Source organism: Nasonia vitripennis, chromosome 2 (genome assembly GCF_009193385.2).
Source record: "Nasonia vitripennis strain AsymCx chromosome 2, Nvit_psr_1.1, whole genome shotgun sequence".
Taxonomy (NCBI): Eukaryota; Metazoa; Arthropoda; class Insecta; order Hymenoptera; family Pteromalidae; genus Nasonia; species Nasonia vitripennis.
The window spans coordinates 10556661-10571673 of NC_045758.1; the positions used below are offsets into that span (position 1 = coordinate 10556661).

At 46.5% G+C, this 15013-nt stretch overlaps 1 protein-coding gene across 1 annotated transcript in view; it reads left to right on the plus strand.

Moving 5' to 3' along the window:
- Positions 1-12352, plus strand: part of LOC100123764 (cell wall protein DAN4) — a 110136-nt gene extending 97784 nt beyond the window's left edge. Inside the window, exons 9-11 of the mRNA XM_008214514.3 lie at positions 6316-6497; positions 9759-9999; positions 10765-12352. Of these exons, the coding sequence (XP_008212736.1) occupies positions 6316-6497; positions 9759-9999; positions 10765-11012 (671 nt within the window). The 3' untranslated portion in view covers positions 11013-12352. The remainder of the gene's footprint in view (positions 1-6315; positions 6498-9758; positions 10000-10764) is intronic.
- The last annotated feature ends 2661 nt before the right edge of the window (positions 12353-15013 follow it).

Genomic DNA, 15013 nt, shown 5'->3' on the forward strand with positions numbered 1-15013 from the left:
CGGAAAAATAAATCCATTATAACCAGCCTGCGGACCATTCAATTCCCTGGGAAAAAGAGGAGCCGCGAACAAACAAACGTCAACGAACTCGCTACACGCGCTCTCGCGAGAGCGACCAAAAGAGTTGGAGCAGGTACACACGCACACACGCACACAAGCAGGAGTAATCAAGTTTCGCCGGAGAGTATCTTCATCGCGGTTCGTTCACAGAGAGTGAGAGAGTCTCCTCGCGAGAGAAACACAAACGGGCTGCCGCGCAAGCGTGGAATTTATGGTCTGCTTGAGACATCAAAACTCGATACAAACGACTATCTGCGCCGCGCGAGAGTTTCAGTTTGCCTGTACGCGCCAAGATAAAGGAGCTAGCGAGAGCGAGGAAGGAAGAACGGAAGGAAGAGAGGCAGAGACAGAGAGCCGCCCCGTGCGTTTGTGTATTTTCTCTCTCGCTCTCCATACGGCTGGGTCTCTCCCTACACTCCATCTCCTTTTCCCGAGACCGACTATCTTCAAACTCATCGGCGGGCACGAATAAATTTCCATACGTCCTCCAAGATGATCTTCCAGACACACAATGCACTTATTACGTTTGCGCTCTGTTCCGAGAGAGAAAGATGCATCGCCGCCCGAGGAACACACACGTACACTGCAGTACACAGTGTATAAGCCGGGGAAATAAAGCGGTACGGAGGCCGTCTTTTGTGGGAGATTTTTTTGGGAGAAAAAGTCGTGCCGCCGCTGCTGCTGCAGTGCTTTCACACCGGAACTAGAATTTTTGCCGCGCGGTTCGCTGTATCGCGCTCTGCGTCAGTCGAACGGTTACGATGGCTTTCTCTCACGCATTATGACGATTGCCGCGGACTTTTTTCTTGAGCAACGTATTTTTGCCGAGATGAAGCTGCTATGTAATGGCTGCTCGGCGCGATACTCTGCCGGTACAAGAATCTCGCTTTTTTTTTCATTAGCGAGCTTTATGTAATTTGCGGATATAAGTGTTGCTCGTTACGCGCCGAGAAGCGCAGCTTGTAAAACACGCGTTTCGGATGCTTAGTGGCGGTACGAATTTATATTCGATCGAGTAGCTGGAAAAAACCTGCGATCGAATTTAACGATTCAATCGGTATACCTCTTTCAACTTCTGCGCATTCCATAACATTATATCCCTCTGAAAACGTTTCTGCGCGCATAAATTAACTGTACATAATAAGTTTCGATCAGCGTAACTCATCTCCGAATTTTAAAGCGTATATCCGTCACTCTTGTCGTCCTCCAAGTATTATATATAACGTTCCCCGCTTCTCCGCAGAAAAGAAGAATTCCGTCTCTCCCTCTCTCTCTCTCTCTCTCTCTCTCTCTCTCTCTCTCTCTCTCTCTCTCTCTCTCTCTTCACAGAGATCGTTAACCTCTTCCGAGACGCGAGCACTTTATTCACCCGCTAAAAATCAGCTCAGCAGCAGCGGCGGTAATCGATATACTCCTCAATCTCGCCGATAGTCCATTAAGACGCCTGGGGGAGGGGGGAAATTGTATCCTCTTCCCCGTAATTGCTTTCACCAAACATGTCGCCGCAGCACACCGAATGACGAACGATCCTCTCTCGCACCAACGCGCATTTTTTTCTGTGCGCGCGTGCATCGAATGTCTGAGCGGGGCATATTTTTACAGGAACCGGAAATGTTATCCGAGCCTATACTCCTCCGCTTATTTTTATTCCTCGTGCCGTCCTATCGTCGTAGGCCGTCAGAGTGCGGGGGGCAGGTTGATCGATCGAGATGGTCCTTGAGAGACCGTCTCGTGGGGCTTTTTAATCGCGGAACGCGGGGAGTACTGTTACACAGCTAATAACGCCATTACTTTCGTTTATTGCGTTATATATCAATTACGATGGCTTTTTCAAGACGATCGTCTTGGGTTTTGAGAGAGGATTTCGTGCGAACTTTTATATCAAAGGGCGATGCAAAAAATGTAGGTGTAGTCAGGATTATCGGCGTAGATCCATCATTTCACCGGATATGGAACCAGTTCGTCGTACCGCGAGCGTTAAAAGTTCCGACTCGAAACACGGTTTTAACATTTAGTTTATATCCTTTATCGAAAAGTAATTAAAAGGCGAGAACAATAATATGCCGAAAAAAACCCTTAAAATCGTTCTCAACGCTATACGAATTCAGCATCGGGATTAACATTTCACAATGCGATCGCAGACGCATACGCGCGTCTTAAAAAGCATCTCTCTATACTCGTCTTCTCTCGCGACAAAATTTATGCGTCTCAGCCCCGGAGGCGAACTAATGCGACGTGGATCGGAATTGAATAGTCCGCTCGCCGTGTATGTGTGCAGGCAGTTCCCTTCGACGTTCTCTCTTTCTCTTTCTCTCTACCGCAGATGGATTTTGCGAAATGACCAGTCGCGTGGGCGAAACAAAAGACTACAGGCCCGCGCCTTTGTTCGTCGCTTTTGATGCATCGCCAGTGGATCGGCTCAGACGGAGATGGAAAAGACACACACGTGAGCGCTTTGATTAGGATCCCGAGCATCAGTGCTATAAATTGCAGTAGGAAAATAGAGAATCAAGTCCACTGTTAATTGCTTTTCTTCTCGGATGAGTTTTTTCCTGTGGAGGCTTCGGATGGGAAAAATTACACGTTGACGCGCGTCGAGGCAGAATAAGAGGTATTTTCACAGCAGACTAATCGAGCGTTTACCGAGCGAGTCGTTGAATTCAATTAAGTCGGTAATTATATCACTTTTTTTCCGACGCCTGCGACGCTGTAGAAAAAGTCGAGAATTCAAGATCGAACGTAAAAAAGCGACCGCTCGTAATATCCGATGATTAATTTATACGCCTCTCGTGGATCGCGCACTGCCCCAAAACATTTTTCAAAAAACACACAAACCATAACTCAGCCTTTTCCAACCCACTTCTTGGCTAAACTCGGTGACCTATTCCAGCTCCCACGCTGCACATCCGCGAGATGAAAAAATTTTCCAGCCGCTCGTCAATATCAAGCCCTTTTTCATACGCGCAGCAGCCTCGCGCGACGAGTGTATAACCTCGACTCGGCCACAGAGTAATCGCGCGACCGCGAACCGCAGAAGAAGGCTAAATTTACAGCATTTAAATTTCGGCTCGTCGCGCTCTGTGCAACCCCTCTGCGTATGCTTTTACGACGACAGAGAAAGGCCAAAGTAAAAGCTCTCTCTCTCTCTCTCTCTCTCTCTCTCTCTCTCTCTCTCTCTCTCGACGATCGTTAAAAATCCTTCGCCGATGTTTTTTTTGCTCGCTCGTTCTTTCTCCGCGGGCGACGCTGATTGTTCGTTTCTCGAGCGCACCGGGTTATTACTCGTTGTAATATGCGCACTTTATTGTTGCGGGGAGAAATTTACTTTCGGAGAGGAGGGCCGTTGTTTTCGGCGCTCTCGCTGCTTGTTCTTCTTTTTTCGTTGTAAGGATATCGACGATCGAATTTCGCCCGTGCGCCGAAACTTCGATCGGGCGAGACTCTCGGATTACGCGAGTTATTTGCCGGAGGAGAGTTTAAGAGCAAATATATACGTATGCGTTCTTGTGATTACCTCTGTATTTTACCCATTGCTCGGTGATAACTCGCTACGGCTGGGTATATACGTACGTGAATCCAGCGACGTGCGCCGAGAGTTATAGTATATACACGGGCTCTTTCTCTCTCTCTCTCTCTCTCTCTCTCTCTCTCTCTCTCTCTCTCTCTCTCTCTCTTTTAATTATGTGTTCTGATTTCGATGCGAGAGGCGGAGAGAGAGAGGATTCAATTGCATAATTCACGGCCGATAATTACACGCGGCGAGAGAGGCATCCTCCGCCACCTATATCAAAGCTGTATACTCGAAATGTAACAGTACCGCATCTGATATATGTACACTTGATTCGAGAGCTACTGTACCTCGAGGATACACACGAAAAGTAGAGCGCTGGACAGGTTATAAATAGACGCATCCCACCCATAGGCTGCTGCAGCGCACACATATCATTACGGTAGTCGCGGGATCTAATGCGCGCCTGTCACGTCACACACACGGCTCCGCGGGCGTAACGACACGCTCGGACACAATAATCGAGAGACTCTCTCTCTCTCTCTCTCTCTCTCTCTCTCTCTCTCTCTCTCTCTCTCTCTCTCTCTCTCTCTCTTCGCGTATAATACCGGTGGGTAAAACAAGAGTAAAACGACTGTATCGCGCGATGATCCTCCTCGGGGCAGATAGCGCTAGAGCCGCACACGCGGCCTTGGACGAGATGGGCGTGGATGTACACGCATAGCCATCGTTTATAGCATCGAGCCAAGCGTGAATGCATATGTAATAAACGCACGCGGCGAGCCGCACAATGCCTCAGTCTCCTGCGTGTATAATACGCGACTGAGAAGCCCGCCGCCACTGCCGCAGGGACATAGTGGCTCTTTTTTTTTCTTTCTCCTCACTGTGCGTATCGGCGCTTTTTTGCAGCGGCGAGTCCTGTCGTGGGAGATTCTGCGTTATGGGAGTGTACCGAGAGCGATGCGAAAAACTGTGCGTAAGGAGGCGAACGATGAGTCAGATGGTGGAGGTGAAAATGTTTTTGCGGAAGTCGGGCTGAGTCACGACGGGTTTGTGGCTTTTCGATTTGGGCTTTTTTTCGAAAGCTGCGCCTTGTTTGCGCGGCGGTACCTTTTTGAGCTTGTATAAGTAGGATGATTCGTTTTAGCTCGAAGCAACAGTTGATTGAAATTCCCGGGATAGATTATATACGAGAATGTAAACAATCATCGTGAATAAATACTTATGGGATGAATCGACGGTCATTTACGCATTGTTTATATTTTTTCATCGTTATGGTCACAGTACAGAGAGGATCTATCAAATCCGCGCCGTTGAATAACGCTTACAATCTTTCCACGCGATTCTATACAAACGAGCGCCCGTAATAACTCGCGGCTAATCTCGATTCATCGCGACGATAAAAAACACTTAATCCCGAGGAAACGAGTCGTTTACAGCCAGAGACACGCAGTCTGTGGCATTTGGGCAAACACGCTGCCGAGCTGGGGCAAACATGTAAATTGCGATAAAAACGCGACTTCGCGAGCCGAAATATTGCACGCCTCGACGCTCGCGATAGTTATCAGAATTTATTTTCGGCTCGCGTGTGAAGCGTCAAAACTTTCCGTTAAATTAATCGCTCTCTCGGTTTCTACCGGTCCTATAATTGTCATCGCGAGGAACTTTTTAAGTGGGAGTTCGTTGAACCCTGAGATTTACTTCCTCTTACATCGAGGGAATTAAATCAATTTGAAAAATGTCCGTAACGCAATATCGTTATACTAGATACATTTTCCTCGCCTGCACCTTTCGCGCAAACTCTCCTTTCTCATAACCCGATCGCTCTCTCACTCACGAGACCTCGTCAAGTTCCTCGACCACAGCGCGCAAACACACTTGCCATTGTTTGGCGTTTGCGCGCTGCCGCGAGAGATTATTGTTTCAATGCAGCTATTACCCACACAGCAGGTTACACGTGCGTGCCCTATCGCCGTAGTCGGTTATATACGCTCGTGACTCACGGCTGCGCTTTTGCCGCCTCGTCGTGTGTATATAGAGCGAGTCGCGATAAGGAGTGCAAGGCTGCGACGAAATTCGCGCAATGAAAATTCATGTACTGTGTTATACGCTGAGATGAGCGATTGTTCGGTTCGAGTGTAACATAGCGTGTGGACGATGCAATTTCTGATTAGAGCTGCATTTTAATCGATTTATTTCAGCTCAGTGCTTTTCAATGTTTACGTTATGAGCTGCAATGCACGCGATATCTCGGAGATTTCTTTGGGCTCTGAATTTATATGGAAATGCGGTAGTAAATTTCGTAATTGATGACCACGCGACGAATTTCGATGCATCTTGATAGGGGCTTTGAGAATCGATTAAGAAACTGCGGGCTATAAAACGCGAGGATTAATTCGAGAATCGTTTCAAAACGCTTATGTACTTGCGTATTAAAGTACTGCACCACATGCAGTGCACGCAAACCCGTTGGATATGCACAGAGCACGATCCACTAATTCGATTAAAAAGGCCCCCGCCGATACGCAAGTCGTCCGCGAGCGCGATATGTGTCTCAATAGTCGCGTCTCTGCAGCAATAATCTAACTCGTCGCTATAAATTAGTCCGCCGCGATAGCTGTGTGTTGCGTCTGCTCCGCTGCAGTCGAAATTAGAAAATAAAAGCGATGCCGCTGCAGAACATCAGACACAGAGGGTAGAGAGGAAAATTGAATTTAATCCCGAGCGTGTGTCTCGCTTGATTGCAGAGCCCCATTACCTGATCCTCGAGTACGTGATGTACGGCAAGCTGTTGGCGTACCTGCGCGACCACCGCACGCGCCAGGACTTTTACAACTTCAGCGAGGACTCGGCCGCCCTTACCTCCCGGGATCTCACGGTCTTCGGCTACTGCGTCGCCCGGGGTATGGAGTACCTCGCCTCCAAGAAGGTAAGCTTCCTCTTCTTCTTCTTCTTCTCGCGCAACAGGGACTTTTTGATGGAGATGCGCGCGCTTTGCCAAGTTGTGTGCTTACTTATTAAGTCGCACCGCGCGCGCTCGCCGATAAAGTTATTATGTACGGGCTGTTATTAATGCGTGGCTGTGGGATTACATTGATTCGATGGCAATTTCGCGGAAGCATAATGCGAGTGGATTAATCAGTTTGCCGACACGGCCGGTCGAGTACTCAGTGCATCAATTCCCTGCGACGAGTTTCTTTTTTCCGAGTAATAAGAGTTAAATCGAGCTATAAATTCCATCCCTATCTTCGGTGCGTGCACACAAGCGCGCGAAAAAAATGGCCCGCCATCGGAGCTTTATCAAAGCTCAATTTTTCACGAGCGCCTCAAAAGCGAGCTAATTGCGAAAAATTCTCCCGATGTCAGCGAACGCGAACTCCGAAACGGGCAATCTACCATCCTTGATCATCAACCGCCGAGTCCGCACACACACACACGCGAGGCAAAGGCTCGCTTATCGCTTCCTCGTTCTCTCGACACAAAAGGCCGTGTGCTCGTTCGCAGCACAGGTTGCTGCAGCTCTCTCGCGTCGCGATAGGGGAGCGCGGGGACCATTAATCTAGTGCGCCGCGCCGCGACGGGTGGGCTCGGGTAAAAAATCCGCCGCGCGCGATAAAGACGCTTCGAGAGCGGCGACGCGCCCTGAAAGGGTATATACATCTCTCGTGAGACTCTCGGCACTTCCGAGAAGTTGTCGGATGGATGGCGCGTACGGTGACGGATGATTTCGACGGGAGCTGCCGGATGGGTTTGTTTGATGCGGGTGCGACGCTTGTTTTTATAATTGCGCCCCGGGTTTTAAAAGGTTTCTTTGATACCCAATAAATCGAGATTCATAGCCGAGCCTTGATCAAACAGGCGCGCTATTTATTGCGCTAATAAGTCGGGTGTCAAATCCTGATTACGATACAAGATACTCGCTGTATAATTCTTTTTATTCGTGTGCACACTGTCTCGCGTATTTCTTCGCTCAATATAATGCGTTTGAATTAACGACCCCTACAATTTCAATTAAAAGCTGACTTTATAGCACTCGCAAAACCAGTATGTACGCTATTATATACAATTCGAGCGAACACCACGATTTTTCACCGAAAACATCATCCAGCTCGCCTCATCTCTACATTATATTATAATAATCTCCGCGCACGCAACTCATCTCTCATATCCATGCACGCGCGCGCGCGCGCGCGTCGATTAATGCGGCGCAATTTCTTCTTCACGTGTGCGCACGTGTGCGTATTATAGGATTGTGCAGTAGGACATCGAGATAGAGATTACGCCGCGCGCTGCACACACGGCAGCTAGGCCGTTTCAATTGAGACGACAAACAGTAATTACGCTCATTCGTGATGCATATCGGGCCCCGCACTCGTGTGTATACTTGTATACCTACACGTTTACCCGCGCGCACTACTGCTACACTGGCCGCATACCTTTCTCAGATGTGCAATCTTGCGTAACGTCATTTTTCTTCGTTCGTCGTTGCTGCTGCAGCTTCAATTTGTTTACCTCGCGCGCTGACGCTCTTCGCAAAAGCCCGTGTGCGTTGATGTGGTATCCCCTGCACGAGAGATGTATGTATACGTATGGGGTTAATGAAGATGAGGACTCGAATGACGCTTTTCTCTCTTTGTGCCCAGCTGATGATGCTCTGCCCCGGCGCATTAGCTATTGTCTTTCTTTTGAGATGCCTTCATTAACTCCGCTTGTAATCAAAGCGAGTGACGTGTTCGTATTTCTGAATTATTGTCGCGTATACCTATGGTTCTGATACGCTCGCGAAAGGATGTAATGCTTCGTTCTTTGAAATGAGCATACGGCGAATCATCGAGAACGATAAAAATAACATGAGCAGAGCGTTTGTTCAACCTTAGCGTGTCCCCTGCTAAATATCACCGACGATCGTTATCTTTGACTATACAGGTATGTTTTTTCTCCCTCCCCGCGCGGTATCATTGCCACGACTCTCGTAAAAACCGCAATAATATTTTCCCCGATGGCTCATCGCGCGCATATGCCTTGCAGCGACCGAGCGACGAAAAATAAGTATTATATTTACATTCAACGCTCTGAAAATATACAAGTAAAAGCGTCGAAGTATAGCAGGTATCGTTTGGATAAGTCCTCCTCGTCGTCGCATGTACATCACTCCATTGTCTCGACCGAAATTATAATAGACGTACGTTCAGATCTCTCCTCTCCATTATGCACACGTTGTCGATTCCCCCTTACAGATGCACACACGTGCACGCGTACCTATACACACATAACTCTCGGCATTAATTAAGCCCGTCTCTCCCATCATCCATCGTCATTATCGACGTACATCTCTGTTGTGTGCTGCATGCATAGATACAGAGCGCTGCGCACCTGCATACGTACTTATATACACGTATATGCGTCACACAGTGCGGTGAGAGGCCTTTTTATGATTTGACGCCGGCTGTATATAGCTACATCGCGCAGCCTCGGCCATCTCCAGCCCCGCGAAGGGCATCGCGAAAGCTAACTCATTTTATGCCCCACGACGATAAATAACAATTACACGCGCTGGGATTTTTTTTCTTCGCGGTCTCGTTCTTGTCCCAGTTTGCGCGCGATTGTTGCGCGCGCTGCAGGGCGAAATAAATAGAGGACGACTATAAAGGGGGATAACTCGACTCGTAGCTTATACGCGCATGTCTGCCTTTTTTCTTTGGCTCGGATCTTCCTCTTCTTTTTGCGCCGTTTGAGGAGTTAAGGGGGAACGGACGGGTGCGCGAGCGCGAGGCTGTACACTCATGTTCTATTTCTGTAACTATAACGTAATTACCCGACGCGAGCTATGTTTCCTCTCTCTCTCTCTCTCTCTCTCTCTCTCTCTCTCTCTCTCTCTCTCTCTCTCTCTCTCTCTATCTATCTCTCTCTCTCTCTGCGCGGACGGACACTAAATTGACTTTTCAATTAATCCGATGGGGTGCTGCCGGGGCTTTAACGTTACACAGTTAAACTCCATTTAATGAGGAGTGATGGGGCAAGTGTATGCGTGCGCTGCATGTCTGCAGTGTATATTATGCCCGGCTTGTAACGTAGAATCATTACCGCTGCTCATGCTTGTCATGTTACGCTGCGCTGATTTTCTCGATTTTTAAATTGTGTATACGTAGGAAATTAACGTCGCTCATTCTCTGTGTTCTCTGCTTCGTAGATCATCCATCGAGACCTGGCGGCGCGTAACGTCCTGGTGGACCACAACAAGCTCTGCAAGATCGCCGATTTCGGCATGTCGAGGTTCGCCAACGAGGACGGCGAGGTGATCGAGACGAGACACGGCAGGAACGCCCTGCCCATCAGGTGGATGGCGCCGGAGTCCCTCATCTACTCGCTCTTTACCACCAAGACCGACGTCTGGAGCTTCGGCATCCTCATGTGGGAAATCGTGACGCTTGGTAAGAATTTCCTCCTTCTTGTTCTCTCTCCTCTTTACCGTTCCGACATCACGCGGATTACGGACTATTTTATAATTATTCCGCGTATGCATAATAGTATGTGCGCCGTCTCTCTCTCTCTCTCTCTCTCTCTCTCTCTCTCTCTCTCTCTCTCTCTCTCTCTCTCTCTCTCTCTCTCTCTCTCTCTCTCTCTCTCTCTCTCTCTCTCCTTCGGTCGAACTGACAGGTGTGATGAATGTCGTGAGGAAAAATTCTCGTGTAGCATAATGGCGTGAGAAAAAAAATCGAGACACGCCGTATAGATTCAGTCGATAAATCTTGTAACGAGCACTTGCCGAGGTATCCCTATCTATGCGAGCTCATCTATGAGTCATCGAATATTGTTTAGGCTTATTCAATACTTTGATTGATAAATAATTTCACTTTTTGCGGAGCTTCGATTCTCAATGGAGATAGGCATTAGTATTCCGTCGATGAAATCACTCGAAATGAGTAAGCTGTGCGCGGCAGTTCATTAAACTCGATATTGTATTCCGGTCACGAAGCGAAAGTTTTGGCATAATCGCCCAATGACCCACTGCTGAAAAGCCATCACGTTTGTTGCGTTCACTTCGTTTTTCATTTCGAATCGTCTGATCTGTAATAATGTTTCTTTTATGTAGAATAATATCGTTGACAAACGGAAAATTTTCTATATCTCTACAATAAACTAACAAGGACACGTAACCAATGAATAAACATTAATTCGTGATTTTTAAAATTCAGGATCAACGCCATACCCGGACATGACGGCCCGCGAGGTGATGCGCAGCGTGCAGAGCGGTTACCGTCTCGAGCGTCCGTCCCATTGCCGCAGCGAGCTGTTCCGGGTGATCGCCCGCTGCTGGCACGCCGATCCAGACCGCAGGCCTGAGTTCCAGCTGCTTAGGCGGGACCTCGCCCAGCTGCTCGAGGACAACATGAACGGCCACTACGTCGACCTCGAGAGCTTCGCTTCCGAGTGCACCGACTGAATAACGTGTGCTGCTTCTCCACGAAAAATCTGCGATCGATCTCTTTGGCCCTTTTGCAGTACAAAGTTCCGATGCCGTTGTTAGAGAGTGCGTGCTTTTCAAGGGCCGAAGACGCATCGAATTTTTACGCTGAAATCGAATCCGTCCCTAGGAAATATTTCTAGCGAATATTTTTTTATGGACTCACTTAATTTACAAACAAACAAAAAAATTAAAAAATCTTCCACGCTTCCGAGGAGGCAAAAAACAAAACAAATTACTTTAATTCCTGCAAAAATAATGAAGAAATTGAAGGATCGAGGCTATTCTTTTGTAAAAAAAAAATTGATCGTATTAGAGATTGAATATTTTTAGTGATTCAGTATTTGTGTTTGAGGGAAAAAAAACGTCGCGAGCGAATTATCTATACGATATGTAAGCCAAGCTGTTAACGTTCGGAGGTAAATCTAATCGTAGATTCTCCAAAGAAAGGCATTAAAACGAGCGAAAAAGAGAAAAAGTTTATCGCGGAGTACTAGTGCTTTTTCGTCGGCACTCGCTTGGACGAGCTTGTTGTCAGGAATGCAAGTATTTTTTTTATTAAAATCTAGCTTGTAAGTTTAAAAATAGTATCGACATCAGTGATGTTCGCGCCATTTTTCAAGCTCATTGTCAACACTTATTTTTTACATATTTATTATTGGCCGGCGAAGGTGCAACACTTTCAAATCTCTATGTAAGATTTAGGAAAACGTATTTTCCGGTCTATTAATGTTTAACTACTATTATTTTTTTTTCTGTCGTGCGTCGTATAGCATGCTCCTTACAGTAACAATGAAAAAGCGACAAAAACAAATCTGTATATAAATGTAATCGAGCATGTATCTCGGGTCTTGAATCTTTTAATCAAACGTATCGCAGGAAAGCAGGATTCGAGTCGAGTCTTTCGCGAGAATTGACGAGAATTCGAAGATTTTAACGATACGAGTTAATCATGCGTTTAATTTTAATGATTCTAGTCTTTCGACACATCTGGAGCAGAGATCAAGTCGCTAACATTTATTCGTTTCACGCCTTTAATAATCGTTATATTATTATTTTTGATCAAAGCTCCACTTTTGTCAGTTGATGTTTTATTTAGTTTTTATCAAGCTATTACATTATTATTTTTTTCGATTGTCAAAATAACTGCGAGAATTCGACTTAGCTGAATGATCGATCGGTATCTCTAAATCCGCCTACGATGAGAAATTATTGTGATTTGCGTACAAATGCAAAATAAAATTATGTAAAAAAGCTGTATTTTATAACGTATTGTATTAAGAAACCTTTATGAGTAAATGTTATCATATATTTTTGAAGCCTTGCATTGTTTTTTCGTTGAACTCCATCAGACCCACGAGCAATTTCCACTTGTCTAAATCAAAGTTATTGCGCGTCGGCAACATCTTACAAGCGTAGCGAGTATTTTTTTTTTCTTTGTCAACAGAGGATAAGTAATGACTAGTTAAAAATGACTTTAATAACAGCGTTAGAATTTTTTTCACTCCACTGATCTTCGAAGTTGGTGAGGTGCATGAGTTGCACTTCTCTCTCGTAAACTATCGTAACGCATCGCTATTGTACAGCGTGGTACCGTTCATAGCGTTGGCGTATACTTGCGTATTATACACTCCGGAATGGACGTTAAAATTACATTCTTTTCTAATATAACTAATATTTTACAAACGACTACGTGCAGTAATGTCTATCAATAGATGTTGGTAAATGCTTTATAATTTATACTTCAAAATTCTTCGACGAAAGAAAATATGCGAAATTTCAAGCAACTTTCATCGATAATAAGCGACATATAAGTTTTAATCAGCAACCGACAATCAGGGGAATTCGCTTAATTAAGTTAAAACATTCGGTGCCATCTAATAAATTCCGTATTTATCGAACTTTCTGTTTTTATTACACACGAAAAGGAAAAGCGATTCTTCGAGCACTGCTAAAAGTGGGTTTTGTTTGACTTGTATCTCGCGAGCTTCTCTCAGAACTGTGTCAAGAGTGCGATTCTGTCGAGCTCGAATTTACAAGAGCCGCGTGTACCATCGTGCATCTCACAGAACGAACAAGCGAGAGAAGCGAGATTCTCTCGTATTCGGGCTATTATAAGCGAGTCCGTTAGCCCGGCGAGACTCTCCACTCGGAGTCCGATGACGGCGAAGGTATACGCTCGCGATTTCGCGAGTCTTGTTTTAACGGTACCGCCTCTGCAGCTCTGCGACGTCTCTGTTACACAAAAATCGAGATTGGAAAAAGCGAAGCATCAAGCGAAAGTTACTCCACTGTTCAAGAGGCGGTAGCGCTTTCAGGTGGCCAAGCGAGCGACATGTGTAGTATACGTGGGCGTTAATAGGATCGGAAGGTTTTCGGAGTCGATTTGTATTCAGCGATTTGACATTAATTTATTTTACTTCTGTTCCGCTGAACAATGACATTATTTCCTCATCGATCTTACATCTGTGTCACGTATTCACGACTCGCATTATAGGTAGGTCGAGGAATTCATAATTCTCGCGTATACGCTGAGTGCGTGATTTGTCCGCGATAAAATAGCAAATCTTCTGTAATCACGCTTTTTCAAAGAAGGTAATCAGAAGCGATTAATTTTTCTTCACATTACTCTCGACGCTTTCCACTTACATACATATACCGTACGTATAGAAGCGCATCTCTGTAAATTACACACATCTGCGTGCGGCTCGAAAGTAAAACGTCTCCCCGAGAGCGACAGACAGTTTCGCCTGGAAATGGCCTTTATCGTCCGGATTTTTCTCCTCCTCTTCATTTATCGCTCGCTCTCGCCGACCCCATATACATCCATCGCTCGACACACACAGCGGATGCAGCAGATGAGAGGAATTGCGATGGCCTCTACTGCGCGGTGTACTCCTCGTTACGAGCGCGAATCAGCATTTTCGTTTTTTCGAGACCGAAACGTTTCCCGAGCTGAGCTTCCTTTTTTTTTATTCTCGATGCTCTCGTTCTGCGAAGCAGCGCCGGGTAACGATTCAATCGGAGCGCGCGCTTCCCCTGCGCGAGATCGTTAACGCAAATTGGATCGCATTCCGGAAATCCTTTTGCGAGAAGCGACGTATATCGGAACCGATATTCCTTATCCCGCGCGGTCGTGTGTCATTTGCATAGGTAAATAAACGGAGTATCGCGCGTTGGCGCTTCGCTCGATTAAGCCGCGGGCTGAGCGTTCAATTAAGGCGAGAGCGTAGGGGGTCAACAGGTGGTTTCCCAGTATCGGATCGGATGCACGCGCGCGGTTCGTTCCAGAGAGTCGATATTGTCCGTATGCAATCGTCGTGTTCCATTAAGGGCATATCTCACAAAGCATGTACACGTAGGCAAGCGCGACACTTTTCGAGTCTTCTTTCGGCAGAAATGCTCGCGGGCAGTTTTACGTCAATCAAACGTCAAGTCCGGGTAATGGCTTCTGCACTTGGAATTTCAACGAGCTCAAGAGAGACGGGGACAAGCGATGAGCGTAACTAGCTCTCCGCGAGCGCGCACGCGCCCTGTATTTAAATATATTGAAATGAGCGTTAATAAAGATAACGAATCGAGCGGTATATACGTTGGGACGAAAGCTCTCAAGTGTATGTACCGTCCGAGGGAATACGTAAGAGACGTATCCGAAGCTCGTTCCTCTCGTTTACGCTGAAAGTGAAACCCGATGCCTCTGTGCCCACACTGTAGAGAAAACACCGAAAAATCTCGAGCAGATGAGATGATCTCGCTGTGATGTGTATTAATACTAGAAGCCTAGGCGCACGCATGTCTCACTTTCATATTTTTCTCGGCTTCCTTGAAAACGTCGCGCAACTTTGTTTTATTTTCCTTGGACTTTCTAGGATTATACTCTGTGCCTCTATACACACACATATAGTCTCTCCGCATATAGCAGCCGTGAGATACGACTTTATTATTTTATGCTAATGTCCGCGCGCTCGAGGCGTTCGCGA